Here is a 16,119-nt window from a genome sequence, read left to right on the forward strand (position 1 = left end):
TCCCAGCAGTACGGAAGGAGGCCCATTGAGTCTGCACCAACTCTCCAACACAGCATCTAACCCAGGCCCTATCCCCGTGACCCAAAGTATTTGCACTGTTAATGCCCCTAACCTACACAGGACAATTTTAACACGGCCAATCCCCCTAAGTTGTGCATCCTGGGACACCAAGGGGCAATTTAGCATGGCCAATCAACCTAACCTGCACATCCTGGGACACCAGGGGGCAATTGATCAACCTCACCCGCACATCTTTGGACTGTGGGAGGAAGCCCACGCAGACACGGGGGGAATGTGCAAACTCCACATATGTTACCCAAGGCCAGTATCGAACCTGGGTCCCTGGCACTGCTAACCACTGTGCTGCCCACACAGATTCATGTATGAAAGTGTACCAGTGTAAGAATTGGGTGAGGACAGAGCTAGGCTTGGTTATGATGGCTTTGTGATCTGCTAAGACTGGTTGTGAATAGTTACATGCCAGTGGCGCACTGGAGGTCACTCCTATCGGACTTAATAAAGTTGTAACCTTCAGGAGTGGGGAGGAAGAGAGAAGATATGGGAGTTAGGGGACAAATAACTTTCAGCTTTAAGTAGCTGATCACGTGCATTTCTTTTCTCTGGTTTTTGTTTTAAAGTGGGATCTTCTCCAGACTGTATGGAATGACACACCCATATACATGTACAGTGTGTGCAATGTGGCTGAAGGCAATCAGGACAACTGGTTACGGACCAATTGGATCTACCGCGGAGATGTGCAGCGCGTGTTTGTCGAGCTCAAGTTCACCGTGCGAGACTGCAACAGCTTCCCGGTTGAGACTTCCTGCAAGGAGACCTTCAACCTCTATTACGCCGAGTCGGACTACGATTTCGGGACAATCTTCCGGAAGACCCAGTTCAAAAAGATTGACACCATCGCGCCCGATGAAGTCACAAGACAAGAGGACGTAAGCTCGCGAAAAGTGAAGATTAACGTGGAAGTGCGCGCTGTTGGCCCACTCACGCAGAACGGCTTCTATTTGGCCTTTCAAGATGTCGGAGCCTGTGTCGCCCTGCTGTCCGTGCGTGTGTACTACAAGAAGTGTCCGGCCAACGTGCGCAACATGGCTGCCTTTCCAGAAACGATAGCCGGGGAAGCTTCCCAAGCGCCCTCTGAAGTTATTGGGACCTGTGTTGACCACGCAGTGGCCCAAGAACCACCTAAGATGCACTGCAACAGTGATGGCGAGTGGCTGGTCCCAGTTGGTCAATGTGTGTGTGAGGCTGCGTACGAGGTCGTGAATGGTACTTGCCAAGGTAAGTGTGGCTAAGTGTTCTCCAGTTTGGTCTCCTGTCTTTAAAAAAAATAATGAGGATCGTTTTTGAGAGATAGGGGCTGAGGAAACTAGGATAATATGTACCTCAAGGGCTGCATTTCACCTCTGCATTAGTATGTGGTTCCAGATTCATCCCCTTTGCTTTATTTCAAATGTTTTTGTTGACAATTATATTACTGATCTTTTTAAATACTGAAGTTCTAGTCACAATTATCTCTTGCATTCCATCCCTGACCAATGTTTGGCTTGTCCCACACATCTAATGTTTGAAATTAAGTTGGGAGTGTCCATTATGTTATATGGGTATGATTTGTTTTATTGTCACGTGTACTGGGATACTGTATAAAGTGCTGTTTCTTGCATGCTTTACAGGCAGAAGATACTGTTCGTGAACTACAAAGGGGAAAAGGATAGGGTGTAGAATACAGTGTTGCAGTTGAGGGTAGGCTGAAGAGAAAGATCAGCTTAATGTACGATAGGATCTTTCAAAGGTCTGACAGCAGCAGGGAAGAAGCTGTCCTCGAGTCGGTTGGTATGTGATCTCAGACTTTTGTGTCTTTTTCTGGACGGGAGAAGGCGGAAGATAGAATGCCCGGGGTGTGTGGGGTCCTTGATTATGCTGGCTGCTTATCTGAGGCAGTGTAGACAGAATCAGTGGGTGGGGGGCTGGTTTGCGTGACGGACTGGGCTACGTTCACAACACTTTGTTCATTTCTTGGTCAGAGCAGGAGCCATAGCAAGCTGTGATATATCCAGAAAAGATGCTTTTGTTGGTGAGTCTGTAAAAATTGGTGAGAGTCGTAGTGGACATGCCGAATTTCCTTAGCCTCCTGAGAAAGTAGAAGCATTTCTTAACCTTAGTTAGTGCGGTGTGGCGGGACCAGAACAGATTGGTGATCTGCACACTGAGAAACTTGAAGCTCTCGACCATCTCCACTTCATCACCGTTGCGGGGGCATGTCATCCGCTACGTTTCCTGAAGTCGATGACTAGCTCCTTTGTTTTACTGAGGGAGAGATTATTGATTCACGTGTAAAGACGTTTTGTAGACAATTTGCTTGAGTTTAGACTCAATTCGATCAGAGATCAGTCCCTTTTTTTCTTGTGTGGTGTCAGTGTGTGTACAAATCCCTTCTTTGTTTTGCTTGACTTAAATTGCACCGGTGGACTTTTGCGTTGGGTTCTAGTCCCTGGAACCACGTTCATTCTGATGCAACGCTGGAAGCAAGGTGCCTGGCTGAGAGAGCACTGTTCACCGAACACAGCCATGCTTTAAATTTTGATGAGGGAACGTTATATGTTGCCGGGGGTGGGAGACAAAGGGGGTAGGGATAGATAGTTTTGGAAAGAATTCATCGGACAATGGGCACTGTTGTGCAGTGAGTTTGTTTAATGAGACATGGCCTTCATCACTCATCGGTGATTTACTGGAGACCCTCCCTATTTCTAGGCATATGTGAAATTCCATCACCATATATAATAAACAGACATTCCACAGTCCCTGCCTCCCTGTTACTGGATTCTTCCCCTTCCCCCACTCCTCATGAGTTCAGGCAATTTTACTGTGTGGTAACAGGGGAGTGGGTTTGTATTTGTGACCCTCATTGTCCTCACTTTTGACTGGGTTGTGGGTGAAATGAATTCAAGAAACCTGGGGGGTGGGGATATAACTTCACTTGCTCCTGCGGTGAGGCTGGAATGTGAAGTATTTAGTTCTGATCTCTTGGTTTAACTGCACCGGTGAGGCTAATTTCCGTCCCCACTGCCAACAATGTCACTTTTAGCCACAGGAAGAGGTCAATGAGTCTGTCCCCTCTTTTTTGTGATGGCTCGACCTATCTACTCTCCATTTCCTTTGAGCAGTTCCTGCTCCATAAACATGTCCAATTGTCCCATTACATCTACCATGTCTGCTGTCCTCTTCTTCCCTGGGAACCACTCTCTTGGGTAAATAAAATTCTCCTGACTTCCTTTCCTATTGCTGATTCCTAATTTCAACTCGTTAGCCCTGGCCAAACCTCACTCCCAGCGCGAGAAAGAAAATGACTAGAATGGTTTTCTCTAATTCCCTACAGAACCCGCCAACTTTAAATGGGTCAACTTGACATTTCATTGCCTCTTGATTTCCAAAACAGATTGTCCTTCCTGACATGGAATGGGGATGAACGTTCCCTCTATTCTTATTCCAAAACCCATCACGCACTCTAGTTAAGTGCAAAACCAGCTACAAGAGAGGTCTTGCAGGGCTACACTGGTCTCCTGATGTTCATAACATCAAAGGGTCATTTGGTATTTGTCCTCTTTTAAAATTAGGTACATTGGCCATGCTAAATTCTCCCTCGGTGTACCCGAATAGGCACTGGAGCGTGGCGAATAGGGGGTCTTCATTTTAATGCAAAAAGTGTAAGGGATAGCATACCACAGGGTGGCACAGTGGTTGGCACTGCTGCCTTGCAGAGCCAGGTTCAATTCTGGCTTGGGTGACTGCCTGTGTTTGCACATTCTCCCTGTGTCAGTGGGTTTCCTCCCACAGTTCGAAAGACGTGCTGGTTAGGTGCATTGGCCATGCTAAATTCTCCCTCTGTGTACTCAAACAGGTGCCGGAATGTGACGACTAGGAGGTTTTCGCAGTCATTTCATTGCAGTGTTAATGTAAGACTACTTAAAAAGTACATTTTGAAACTTAACCAAAGGTCCTTTTATTGAAACATGCAACTCTATTTCAATTGGGCAAGTGAGATGAAGTGGGAGTTTGATAGATCATTAACCTACGTCCCAGGTATGTAGCTCCAGTTTGGGAATGGCTGCTGTTGTGCGGAGACGAAGGGAATGTGTCAGTTGCCTGAGAAGAAGCTGCTCTAACTGTGGGGAGCTTGTGTAATCCTATGTGTCCCAACCCATTTCCTCTGCCTGGGCCCCTCCTGAGCTTTGTGCACCCTTTTTTTGTTAGCTAATTACAGACCAGCGTGCTGTGGAATGTCCTTCACTCCCAAAATCGGAAGTAGCTGAGGTAGAGGTAGCATTAGTGGACAAAAGGCATTGAATTGAGTGGGCGAGATAATCGTGTAGAAGTCCCATGTCCGTACACGCTGCTCTCCCTGGACTGTTGGGTGCCGGGAGGTCCATGAATTTGGTTGACTTTTGACGGTAATGGGAACCTTCCATTTAGCCGGTGTTGTTTTCTTTGTAGAGAAAGATTAGTGGGTGATAGCTGGGGAGGAATTCGATAATCTTAGCTTTTGTACAAGATCCGATTGTAGGTCGAATCTGGCAGGGGTCCAACATCATATTGGATATTTTCAATAACTCTTGTTTTTCTGAGCTAAACAAACTGTACGCGTTAAAGACAGACCTGAGTGTCAGACTGGTTGGCACCAGCCAACTCTTTCAAGGAGGTCTAAATAATCTGGTTTGACGGTTAATCTGATAATCTGTAATTATACCGGGATGTGTTTACAATGAAGTTTCACCAAGAGAAAGGTAGGGATTTTTAGCTCCAAAGACTATCTCTCTCAGGCCTCTGTGCTGCCCAGACCCTAGGCGTCAATTCCAAATCGAGCTCCCCTTGATGTCTCGATGTACCAAAAGGTCTCCCAGGGAACATCCTACGTTGAATCTCGTTCTGTGCCGAGTTGACTGACCTGAAGAGAAAGGGTCTCACAGGACAGGAAACTTGCTACATTGATTCCAATCCTATGCTGAATTGGCTGATCTTAACTGAGGGCAATGAGTTTCCTTGTTCCTGGGCAAACATTAACTGATCGGGCAGTGGGGAGGGGGTGCGTGGGTCATTTCATTGAATCCCTGCAGTATAGGGGAAGGCCATTTGGCCCATCGAGTCTGCACTAACCACAATCCTACTCGGGCTCTATCCCTGTAATCCCACCCTGCTAATCCCCTGATACTTGGGTCAATTTAGCGAGGCCAATCCACCTAATCTTGGAAGAAACCGGAGCACCTGGAGGAAACCTATGCAGAGATGGGGAGAATGTGCAAACTCAACACTGACAGTCTGGAATTGAACCCAGGCCCCCTGGCGCTGCAAGGCAGCAGTGCTAACCACTCTGCCACTGTGCTATCCTGCCCCGCCACTGTGCTATCCCACCCCTTTGGGTGAGGACTGGCATGGGCTTGTTTGTGATACTTTCCGTACTCCGCTATCTGTGGGTTACGTGCGTGAAGGACTGGTTTGGCTAAGTACGGGGAAAGGTTGAATTTGGGAGGGCAGAGAAGGGGTTCAAAAGGCTCCTGTGAGGGAGCAAAATCTGACAATAAACGTGCTTCATTGTGAGACATTTCAAAGTAGGCTTGGCTTTGGCAGAGACCTTTCCAGGGCAGAGAGGGTCTCAATTGGAGTGCAATGTTTCAAAGTCTTGGCTTGGAACTGGACTTGGGATGATGTTGTATAGGACAATCTGCTAGCCACTCAAGCCCCATGTCTTATTTACTCAATTTATTATTGTCACATGTATTGGGATACAGTGCCAAGTATTTTCTGTTGCGCGTTACACAGATGTAGCACATGTTGGGAAGGAAAGGGTGCAGAAGGTGGTGTTGCAGTTACAGGGGACAAACTCCCTGGCTGCATCCTCCTGTAATGGGCAGGTGGAGCATGGCAGGATTGGGGTTAATGCGTTAGAATTTCAAATCTCTCCACAGTACTGCCCTGGAGTGATGGAATGTGAAACCACAGACAGAGACTCAGCAGAGCAAAACCACAGGGGCTGCATCAGAAACAACACCATTTTTTTTTCTCTCTCTGGAGTCAGAGAAACGTATGACTCTGAGCAACGATACAACCTACTCATTAAAGCATTGAGAAAACAGGATAACATGGCATTAAGCTGACTGCAGTCACAGCAGCAAACTCCCCTGTGATGAATGTTGTTTTTAGATGGGCACTTTGGTATTTGCCAGGGGCAGGAATCTATATTCTCAAAGTATTCAGAACGCAATCATTCTGTGTTTTAAATTGCCGGGCTGCTCCCTGTTGGATAGATGTTTTGTGCTAAATCTTCTCCCTTCTGTGACCTCCGCCCACCTCATTCCCCCCTGACTGTTTTGACACTTGCTGGGGGTGCCACTTCCATGGGCAATACCTCCGCTGGCACTCCCTCACCCGAATGCTCACTCCCTTCCTGACAAGTCACACTAGCAGTCTCTTAGCCACAAGGGCAGGTTTGCACCCTGTCGCTAGGTCAGGAGTGCCCAAGCAGTGAGTCGTGCTGTGAAGATCTCCCAAGTGTGCTACAAAAAAAAGAGAGACTCTAAGCTCTTGTGACTAAATTTAAGGCTAACTTTCGTCTTAAGCTCTGTGGTCAGCACCTCCAAGACGCAATGAACCTTGGGCCTCCCACACTGGCGCGATTTAGATTATTTGCTTGGTGAGGCCCATGTACAAATCCAATGGGACTTGGAGCTGGAGACAAAGATCCCACGTGCCCGCACAATAAGCGAAAACTCAAACTCAAAGGGTGCATAAACCCTGGGAGAAGTGAGAGAGACGAGGAGCGGTTTAACAAAAAAAGATGCATGAGGACAGGGAGAGGTCAAAAACAAAGTTCCCACTCAGGGAAGAAGATGGAGGAAATAGGATGTGCGTCAATTTTATTTTACAGTATTAAGTTTAAGTTTATTTTTTAGCTTCACAAGTTACATTAACACTGCAATGAAGTTGCAGTGAAAACCCCCTAGTCACCACACTCCAGCACCTGTTCGGGTACACTGGGGGAGAATTTAGCATGACCGATGCACCTAACCAGCATGTCTTTCAGACTGTGGGAGGAAACTGGAGGAAACCCACGCAGGCACAGGGAGAACGTGCAAACTCCACACAGACGGTGACCCAAGCCAGGAATTGAACCCAGATCCCTGGCGCTGAGAGGCAGCAGTGCTAACCACTGTGTGCCAGCATGGTGTGCACCGACAACAATCCCACCCAGTCCCTATCCCCGTAACCCCCATATTTACCCCACTAGTCCCCACTAAGGGAAAATTTAGCAAGGCCAATCAACCTAAACTGCACACACTCGAGGAAACCCATGCAGACACAGGGAGAATGTGCAGAATCCGCACAGACAGTGACCAAAGGCCAGAAGTGATCCCGGGTCCCTGGCGCTGTGAGGCAGCAGTGCTAATCACAGTGCCATCTAAATCAAGACCAAACAAGCTGCCTCAGCATGCTGCCTGGCTGGGAGGTTTGGATGCACTCTCTCCAAAGCACCATATAATTGATGTGTATTTTCTGTAAATATTCATTTTTAAGTACAACAAGATGGAGTTCATTTCTGCGTCTGCCTCATAAAATGTGCAAATGTAGACAATGACAAAAATCTTTGCTAATCTCAATAATTGATGCCCACACATTGTTCAGTGTTTCCTAGTAATGTATTTCACAATCAGAACACTGATTGTGTGAAGTCTGGTGGTGATTTTGGCACTCAGTCTGTCAGCTCCAATTAGAGAGCTTTGTCACTGATTTCCCTGCTGGATAACGTGCTCTTGCTATCTCGACCACCTTCCCAAAGACCAGCCAGAGAGCGAGGTATCTGAAAACTCTTTAGTTCCACTGGTATCTAAATAGGGATTAGGTAAAGCAACATTCTAAATCTACACTGGTGCCCAGGAACAGAGATTAAATACACTTTATTGGCGTCAGCTAATCAGTATTTCTTGATTTTTTTTTTCTCTCTGCTCTCTCCTACAACTTTAACCTTGGTGCTTTTTCTTCCTACCGAGCATCTCCCCCTCCTTAATTAATAGGACGGCAAGGTGTCACCGTGGTTAGCACTGCTGCCTCATAGTGCCAGAGGCCTGGGTTCAATTCCTGCCTCTGGTCACTGTCTGCGCGGAGTTTGAACTTTCTCCCTGTGTCTGTGTGGGTTTCCTCTGGGTGCTCCGCCCACAGTCCGAAAGACTTGCTGGTTAGGTGCATTGGCTGTGCTAAATTTTCCCCCAGTGAACCCAAACAGGCCCCGGAGCGTGGCCACTAGGGGATTTTCACGGTAGTTTCATTGCAGTGTTAATGTAAGCCTACTTGTAACACAGTTTAATTTATTCAATTATGTGGGAGTGGAAGCGGTGGGGAGTCTTGCTGTGCCTTGATGGCACCTGTTGATAACAATGTGACTGGTACAGTGCTTGGATTCTGTCTTTGTAATGATTCGGCGAGGCCCGTGAGGTTGGCCTCTTGAAGTATGAGCTCCCTGATTGAGGCAATGATAGCCTGTTCAAACGGGAAGCCTCACCTGTATGTATGTATGTATATATTGAGGAGTGATGTGGAGATGCCAGCGTTGGACTGGGGTAAACACAGTAAGAAGTCTCTCAACACCAGGTTAAAGTCCAACAGGTTTATTTGGTAGCAAAAGCCACTAGCTTTCAGGTCTCTAACCCTTTTGTCAGGTGAGTGGAGAGTTCTGATTGCATGTTTGTGACTTCATACTGTACTGAGGAGTGTCAGGGCTACTGGCACTCCAGATTCTGACATTGTACCTGAAGCACTCCAGGAGGGAAATCGAGTTTTTAAATATGAAGGAATGCCATCTGAGAAGTTGTCACCATTATGTTTAAAATCCCTGGTGTATTGACAGAGAATGCTGGTGTCATCTGCCGCCAGATGTGACGACAACTCTTCAAAATTTGGTGAGTTTTGTTGTAGTTTTGTGTGTGTGTGTGTGTGTGTGTGTGTGTGGTTGTACACAATTCAATTATGTGGTGAAATTATCAGCCGCAAGAATAATGTGGTGGAGGGGATGAGTTTGAGAGACGGCTGCAGGGAAATTGTTGGACTGACCAAAGACTGGGGTGGGTTACTATTAACTGGAATAGTCGCTGCGACCTGCCTGCTGTGTTGTGGGTTGGGTGGGTGGATGGACGCGCTGGGGTTTAGTGGAATTCCCCCAGTGACGGTGAACCACATGCAGTGACTGGTTGGATTCGATCCATCACAGCCAGCCCAAGGCTATTCGCAAATCTGCCAATGATTTTACTAACGATTGTTGAGTGTCTATGGGACCCTGAAATTTAAAATAAAAGGACAATGCATCATTCTCTGCTCAATATGGAGACTTTTCCCTCTCATGCTAATATGGGAATGATTCCAGCCCACCTCGCCCTCTGGTTTGACCTGATTTCAGATTTTTTTTTGCGAGATTCCCAAAGTGGAATGTCCTTGTTTTTTCCATTGGCGGAAGCCTTTAGACAAACAAATGTTCAGGCTGGGTCAGTGCTACAGAGGGCTTGTTGCTCTACTTCCCTTCTGGACGCTCTTTGCCCCTTCCCAGTCCTTGGCTTTATCGCCAAGTCACTCTCCCAGGCGAGGAAAGATTGAGTCTTATCTCGACAGGCCAGAGTGTAGCTCACTCCCTGCCGTAAGGCTTCTCTTCCAGCCGGCTTGACAACCGCCTCAGGCTTTGCCTCTCTGCCCCACCTACATTCTTTTGAAGTGAGTCACCCTGTTATCTTTTTGAATGGTCAGTCAGTTCCTTCCTTGACTCCCGTCACAAGGTTTTTGTCTTGTGATTCTTTCTCCCCCCACCCCCCCCTCTGTATTGTGTGTGGGTGGAAGGTTGCCTGGCTCCTTTGTGACAGCATTATTCAATGCTCAGGAACTGACCCACTCTGGCAATGTAATGGCTCAATCAGTCCGAAGACAAACAAGCTTTAGACCTTCCGGAAGTTTCTCTTTCATCATTCTTTTCACAAAAGAGGTTTAACTGATGAAATGAATGTCTGTGCTATTTTTGATGAGCGGGCATGAGCAAGGACATCACTTAATGATCTATTCTGGACTCTTTAAAACTTTTTTTTTTAACTCCATTCTCGACGTTACAAAGCCAATGCTCAGAGCAGATGGGGCAAAATGCAAATCCATCTCATTGCCTGCTCCAAAAATCCAATTCAAATTTAATCCAATTCAAGGTCCCCGCAAGAGAGACAAAGTTGATCTGAGCTGACAGGATAAGGCACTGCGTCCATCTTGGGCTAAGATCAAGATTGACTCTTGATCTTAGCCCAAAGGATGAGGAGCTTGACTTAGACACTCAGTGCCCCAAGAGCTGGGAAGATGAGGACCAGACTGATGTATTTTTTTGCTATAAACACAGCCAACCTCATTTCACAGACTTTGTCCCCAGTGCAAACACCAAGTGTCTGGAGAATTTTCATTCTACCTTGAAAAGATGTGTTGGTTAGGTACGTTGACTGTGCTAAATTCTCCTTCAATGTACCCGAACAGAATCCAAAGTGACTGGGGAATTTTCACAGTAATCCTTCATTGCAGTGTTAATGTATGCCTGCTTGTGACACTCATACTTTATGATCAGAGTCACTACTTTTCAGATATATTTCTTGTTAATCAACTAATCCACTCTCTTTTTTATATATTGGTTTTGTTTTTTGCCGGGGTTAAGCAGGTTGCTACCTGGCACGGGTTCAGAATAGCTGACCTTCAGTGCTGTAATTTCTCTGATTCTATCTGTCCCGCCCCCTAGACTCTGGCTAAGTGCAATATTTAATTACACCAGGGATCGTGGGCCGCTTAGAAAAGGAAAACACCCACGCTACTCACACTTGTCAATGTGTGATCCAATGTGACTGACTCCTAGCTGTTCCTGGAAGAGGTCTAGCAAATCACATCAAATTACTAGAAAGTCCACCACCAGGGAAACCAGGAATAGTCACCATCGTGAGATTGGATTTGAACTAAACTGCCATCTCCATTTAACTGATCACATCTGTGGGTTAGCATCACTGTTTCACAGCAACTTGGGTTCAGTTCTGGCCTTGGGTCACTGTCTGTGTGGAATCTGCACTTTCTCCCCATGTCTGCGTGGGTTTCCTCTGGGTGCTCCGATTTCCCTCCCACAATCCAAAGATGTGCAGTTTAGGTGGATTGGCCTCACTAAATTGCTCCTTGGGGCACCAAGATGTGCAGGTTAGATGGATTAGCCATGGTAAAATGTGTGGGTCTACAGGGATAGAGTGGGGGAAAGGGCGTGGCTAAGAGTTGGGTGATTCATACAACTCCTACAATGCAGAGGGAGGCCATTCAGCCCATCGAGCCTGCAACAATCCCACTCAGGCCTTATCCCTGTAACCCCACGTATTTACCCAGCTTGTCTCCCTGACACCAAGGGGTAATTTAGCATGGCCAATCAACCTAACCTGCACATCTTTGGGCTCGATAGACCAAATGGCCACCTCCTGCACCGTAAGCGTTCAATAATCTATGAATTGGAGTGAGTGCCTTTGGGTCAGGGCTGGAGATGGGGGTGGGGGGAATAATCAGTTGAGGTTAACCACCCCTCTCCCACCCCCTGGGTCACATGTGAGTGGAGGATTGTATTTGCCACCTGTGGAGCTTACTCCAGTCAGCGCCAGTCCCTTCATGGAAGGAGGAAAGAGAATAGCCCATATTACTAATTATAATGAGTAGTAACAGAGATAATTGACATGAGAAGCTACCCATGGTAATAAAGTAGGCAGTGTTGACTAAAATATAAACTGCAACTCTGAGGATTATCTGTGTCAGTGCTAACCTGGGTGTGTTTGGCAACACTTGCCTGTGAGGGAGAGTCACGGTCCGTAACATTTTAATCTTGAGTTTGTCACAGCGCTATCACCGTATCCTGTTGTAAATGGGAAGGCATTTAATTTTCAAGAAGTGCTAATTTATGGGCACCATTTTGAGCTCAGCTGTGATTATGATGTTTTTAATTTCCTCTCTCTCCTCTCCAGCTTTATGTCAGTATCCAGTTTTATTGTGGAGTGACTCCAGGGCAGTGTTAGGCCGTAACTATGTACTTAAACTGTTGATTCACATCAGTCCTGGGCCTGTCACGGCAGGAGGGATGACTTTTATCCAGCTGGACTTTATCCCAAGCACAAAAAAACCTGTTTAGTGCACTGGATCCCAGATGAGAAAGGAGGCCTCCTTCACCCCTAACCTGGCTACATCTGAACACTGATCGCTTCTCTAACCTTTGCCTCCGGTATCCAAGTCTAGAGTGGCTGGAAAATGAGTTCAGGATAGCCAACCAGGAATTTCCATGAAAGGGAAGATTTGGATCGACGCCTTGGCTGTCCACCCCCTCGGTTCTAATGGAAAAAAATCTTTCCTTGAGACATTGACCCTTTTTTGTTTCCTCTTTGACCTGCCAGCATTTGGGAAAGTTTTCATAAGTTGTGGCGGAGAAAATATTTCACAATCTCAACACAGATGTTGCCAGACCATTCCAGATGTGTTGCTGTTGACTTGGGGCTTGAATCTTGGAAATTTTTTTTTTGCCGGTCGAGGCATGTTGTCCAAAGTACGTTACGTTCCCCCAGGAGTGCTCTCCCGCGCACCCTTCATTAGAATCATAGAATTCCTACAGTGCAGAAGGAGGCCGTTCAGCCCATCGAGTCTGCCCTGACCACAATCCCAGCCAGTCCCTATCCCCCTAACCCCATGCATTTACCCTAGCTAGTCCCCTTAACTGAGAGCTGATTTAACATGGCCAATCAACCTCATCACGTCTTTTGGACTGTGGGAGGAAACCAGAGGACCCGGAGGAAACCCACACAGACGGTGACCCAAGCCAGGAATCGAACCCTGGTCCCTGTGAGAGGCAGCTGTTCTCACCACTGTGTCACTGTGCTGCCCCTGCTCATTCTGTTCCCTCCAGAGCAGTTCAGAGGGCACAAAGAAGATTTGTCCCCTCCCATAAGAAAACCTTCATCCAGCTTTGTTGAATTCACATTTACTGCTGATTACTCCGGAGGACAGGCATCTGGCCAAGAAACGCCTCTTACCTTGTCATTTGGCGATGTGGGGTAATGTGCTGATGTAAGTTATAGACTCGGTTACAGGAGTGCACATCGACTATGTAGAAATACCTGTAGTTTGGCCGGTTAAGGCAAGGAAGAATCTGAACTATTCAGGCCAGGAAAGTCCCCGAGATGTCTGGCCTGTGCTAAATTGGCGGCTAAGATTGTGGCAGAGTTGATACAATTGGACTATATCTCTGACTTAGCAAAAGCGTGTGAAACACCCAGGGTTCTACCCAGGTGGGAATAGAATGGGAGTTGGCCATAATTGGAATGGAATTTGGCGTTTATTGGGTTAATCTGTATATGTTTTGGCTACGCCCTGATTAGTAAGTGCAAAATAAAGGCTTTTTATAATGGCCTGTATTTGAACAGGCCCAGTCCTGCCTGGTATAGACCCAGCGTGTTTCAGTCTCACACTGTATGAAGTTACAGTGTGGCATTACCGAGTCTGAATTCTTGCTGACATTCTTGAAGGCTTTGCTCATTTCCTTAGTTGTAGGTTAGAACTTGGTGGATATGCCTGGGCTTGTCTTTTCCCCCTAACGCGCTCCTCCCAGACTCTTGCCACCATTCCTGAGCACCTTGTGACAATGTTGCCCTTAGGATCTCGGAATCATGTTGACAGCAGGAGGGTCTGAACTTGTCAGTGGGTAAACCGCCCCTTGCTAGACGTCATGGTGGGGGGACACTAGAGCCAGCTGAATCCAGTTCTGCTGCACCATGTGCCCCCAAGCAGGCGTTGCCCGCTCTGTGGGGTGTGTGCCACCCCCCTCTGCTCTGTGCGGGGTGTGCACCGCTCCTGGAAATGGCAGCACCTGCTTATGAGAAATTTTTAAAAATTGTTAATGGAATTTCTGGACAAAAGTTGGTGCCTCATGCTGGATGACATCATTCTATTCATAGATTTGAATCCCTGGTTCCGGAGGATGTGCACAGTAACTCTGGCAATCGTTCCGAACTTCCTCAGACTGCGCCAGATGTGGGGCAGCATCAGGAAAGTGCTGACTTGTCATCCTGCTGGAGATGGATGAGGCTCCTTGGATCGAGGCCAGTCCTGGTTCTTCCACTGGTTTCCTTCTCGTGGCTTTTGGACAATCCTACAAATACTGATGGGCTTCCGGGCAAACCAGTATGGCATTGAAGAGCCAGATCTGGACTTGTCGTCTTGTTATTGTGTAACAGAGTGTTTCAAGGCTGCTGTTAAATGGGGAAACAGCGGCACGTTGGCATTGTGTGGCCAAGTGGGTTTGCTTTTGGCACTAGGATTGCGCTACCGTGTGCAACTATCGATTTGCTCCTTGGCCCCTTCACTCATCTCCCGAAAGGTTTATCCAGCTGACACACATCGGCTCTGTTTTCTAAGCAATCTGCTCACATTTGTGCTGTCCTTTTTTACCTTGGGGGCTCCCTTATCCCTTCACTCTGTTCCTTTTCTCCCGCTCTGCACTGATTTTGGGCTTTCTGCCCCTGTTTTCTCTATTGTGGCCTCTTTCAGCTCCCTCGTTAACTGGGCCACATTTCCCTATCCAGCAGCAGACCTGAGCTGTTGAGCCACTGGTGCTGTTGGCAAAAGCGGGCAATTCACCCGTTTGCCGCAATCAACTGCAAGATGTCACTGGCCACAACCCCAGGAGGGGGAGGGAATGGTGGGGGATCATTAACAGGGTTAGTTTCGGATCCCAATCTCTCTCCGAATCCCTCAGCCAAAGAGCGAGCGGATAAATGTCCTGGGCCGATGTTTTACAGGCCAATCATACCAAGTAAATTTTGGTTTCAAGCCCCCTCTCTGTCCTGTTGCTGATCTCAGCAAGGAGTGAGGCCACTGAAGCCTCTGGATTAGGCAGAGGAAGCTCCTGATCAGTGACCCCTCACCCTGCCCTACAGGAGAGAGCCAATGTGAATCGCGGCCCTGTTAGCTGTGGGCGCAAATCCTGTAATAATAACCGCCAGATCTTGCGAGTGACCCAAAACTGGGATTTACTCTCCCCTGACCCCTCCCCATGAAGGACGTGCCCAGAAAGGACGCAAACCTAATTTTCCTTAATACATTAACATATAATTACCAGGCTTAGCACCATAACATCTCCCTGTGAGCGCCAATGGACACTGGCATGGAGGGTTACTCTCTATTTGGGGGAACCCCTTCTACATTTGGGAGTGGTGGGGGGTGGGAAGTATGCCCCATATCCATTGTGGGTGGGGGGAACTGTTGGTTACTGGGAGAGGAGTGGCCCCAATGTCCTTTGGTGAGGAGAGTGGGGTAGCCCTTCACTTAAACTTTTGGATCGGGACACCCAATCTCAGTGGTGTTGGAGTGTTTAGGCCCCGCCCCTCCAGCTGGCTGTGAGATCCTCGCCAACACTCTGCAATGTGATCAGGCGGGAAAAGGCGCCTGTGAAGCCGGCAAGTTCCATCCAGCTTTTCCCGCCTGATCCCACGCTCTGTAATTTTGGGATGATTCCGCTCGGGATTTGCGTGAAGCCACATATGATTCAGCAGCTAGACTAACCTTTGAAGTTTGGCCACTTGTGGGAACCACCTGAGGCTAGTTGGCACCTGTGCGATGCGTGTCGGAGAAGCTGGCTGGTGTTGGTGCTGGGTGGGACAGTGCAGTGAGGAGTGTTATATCGGGCTCCTGTTTTGTTTGGTTGTCTCCTGTTTGCGTTGGCAGCTTTGGCTGGTGTGAACTTTGGCCGGTGCAAATACCTTTGAGTATCTCTGGGAAAAGGATTGCAGGTCTCTTTGTACCTTGCCCCCTGTGACGTTTCCACGAGGACTGGCTGTACTTCTAGGGCTGGGCAGCACCTTTCATCGGGCTCTCTGTGTGCTGATAGCTGCCAGTCCAATCGCGCTGATCACCACCCTCGTTTTCCAGGTCATATCCTTCTCTGTAAATGCTCTGGTCTGATTGTTGAGGCCTCATTGTCCCTGAGGGACTGATGCATTTGTGTTTGTGTTGCTAGTTAATTGGAGGATCACATAGAACGGA

At 47.6% G+C, this 16,119-nt stretch overlaps 1 protein-coding gene across 3 annotated transcripts in view; it reads left to right on the forward strand.

Moving 5' to 3' along the window:
* The window catches only part of epha2b (eph receptor A2 b), a 60,188-nt gene that overhangs the window by 11,608 nt on the left and 32,461 nt on the right, over positions 1-16,119 (forward strand). For all 3 annotated transcript variants that reach the window (XM_080215184.1, XM_080215185.1, XM_080215187.1), the window contains exon 3: positions 639-1,296. In XM_080215184.1, the coding sequence (XP_080071310.1) occupies positions 639-1,296 (658 nt within the window). The remainder of the gene's footprint in view (positions 1-638; positions 1,297-16,119) is intronic.

Source organism: Carcharhinus amblyrhynchos, chromosome 30 (genome assembly GCF_965287045.1).
Source record: "Carcharhinus amblyrhynchos chromosome 30, sCarAmb.v2.hapA, whole genome shotgun sequence".
NCBI classification, from domain to species: Eukaryota; Metazoa; Chordata; class Chondrichthyes; order Carcharhiniformes; family Carcharhinidae; genus Carcharhinus; species Carcharhinus amblyrhynchos.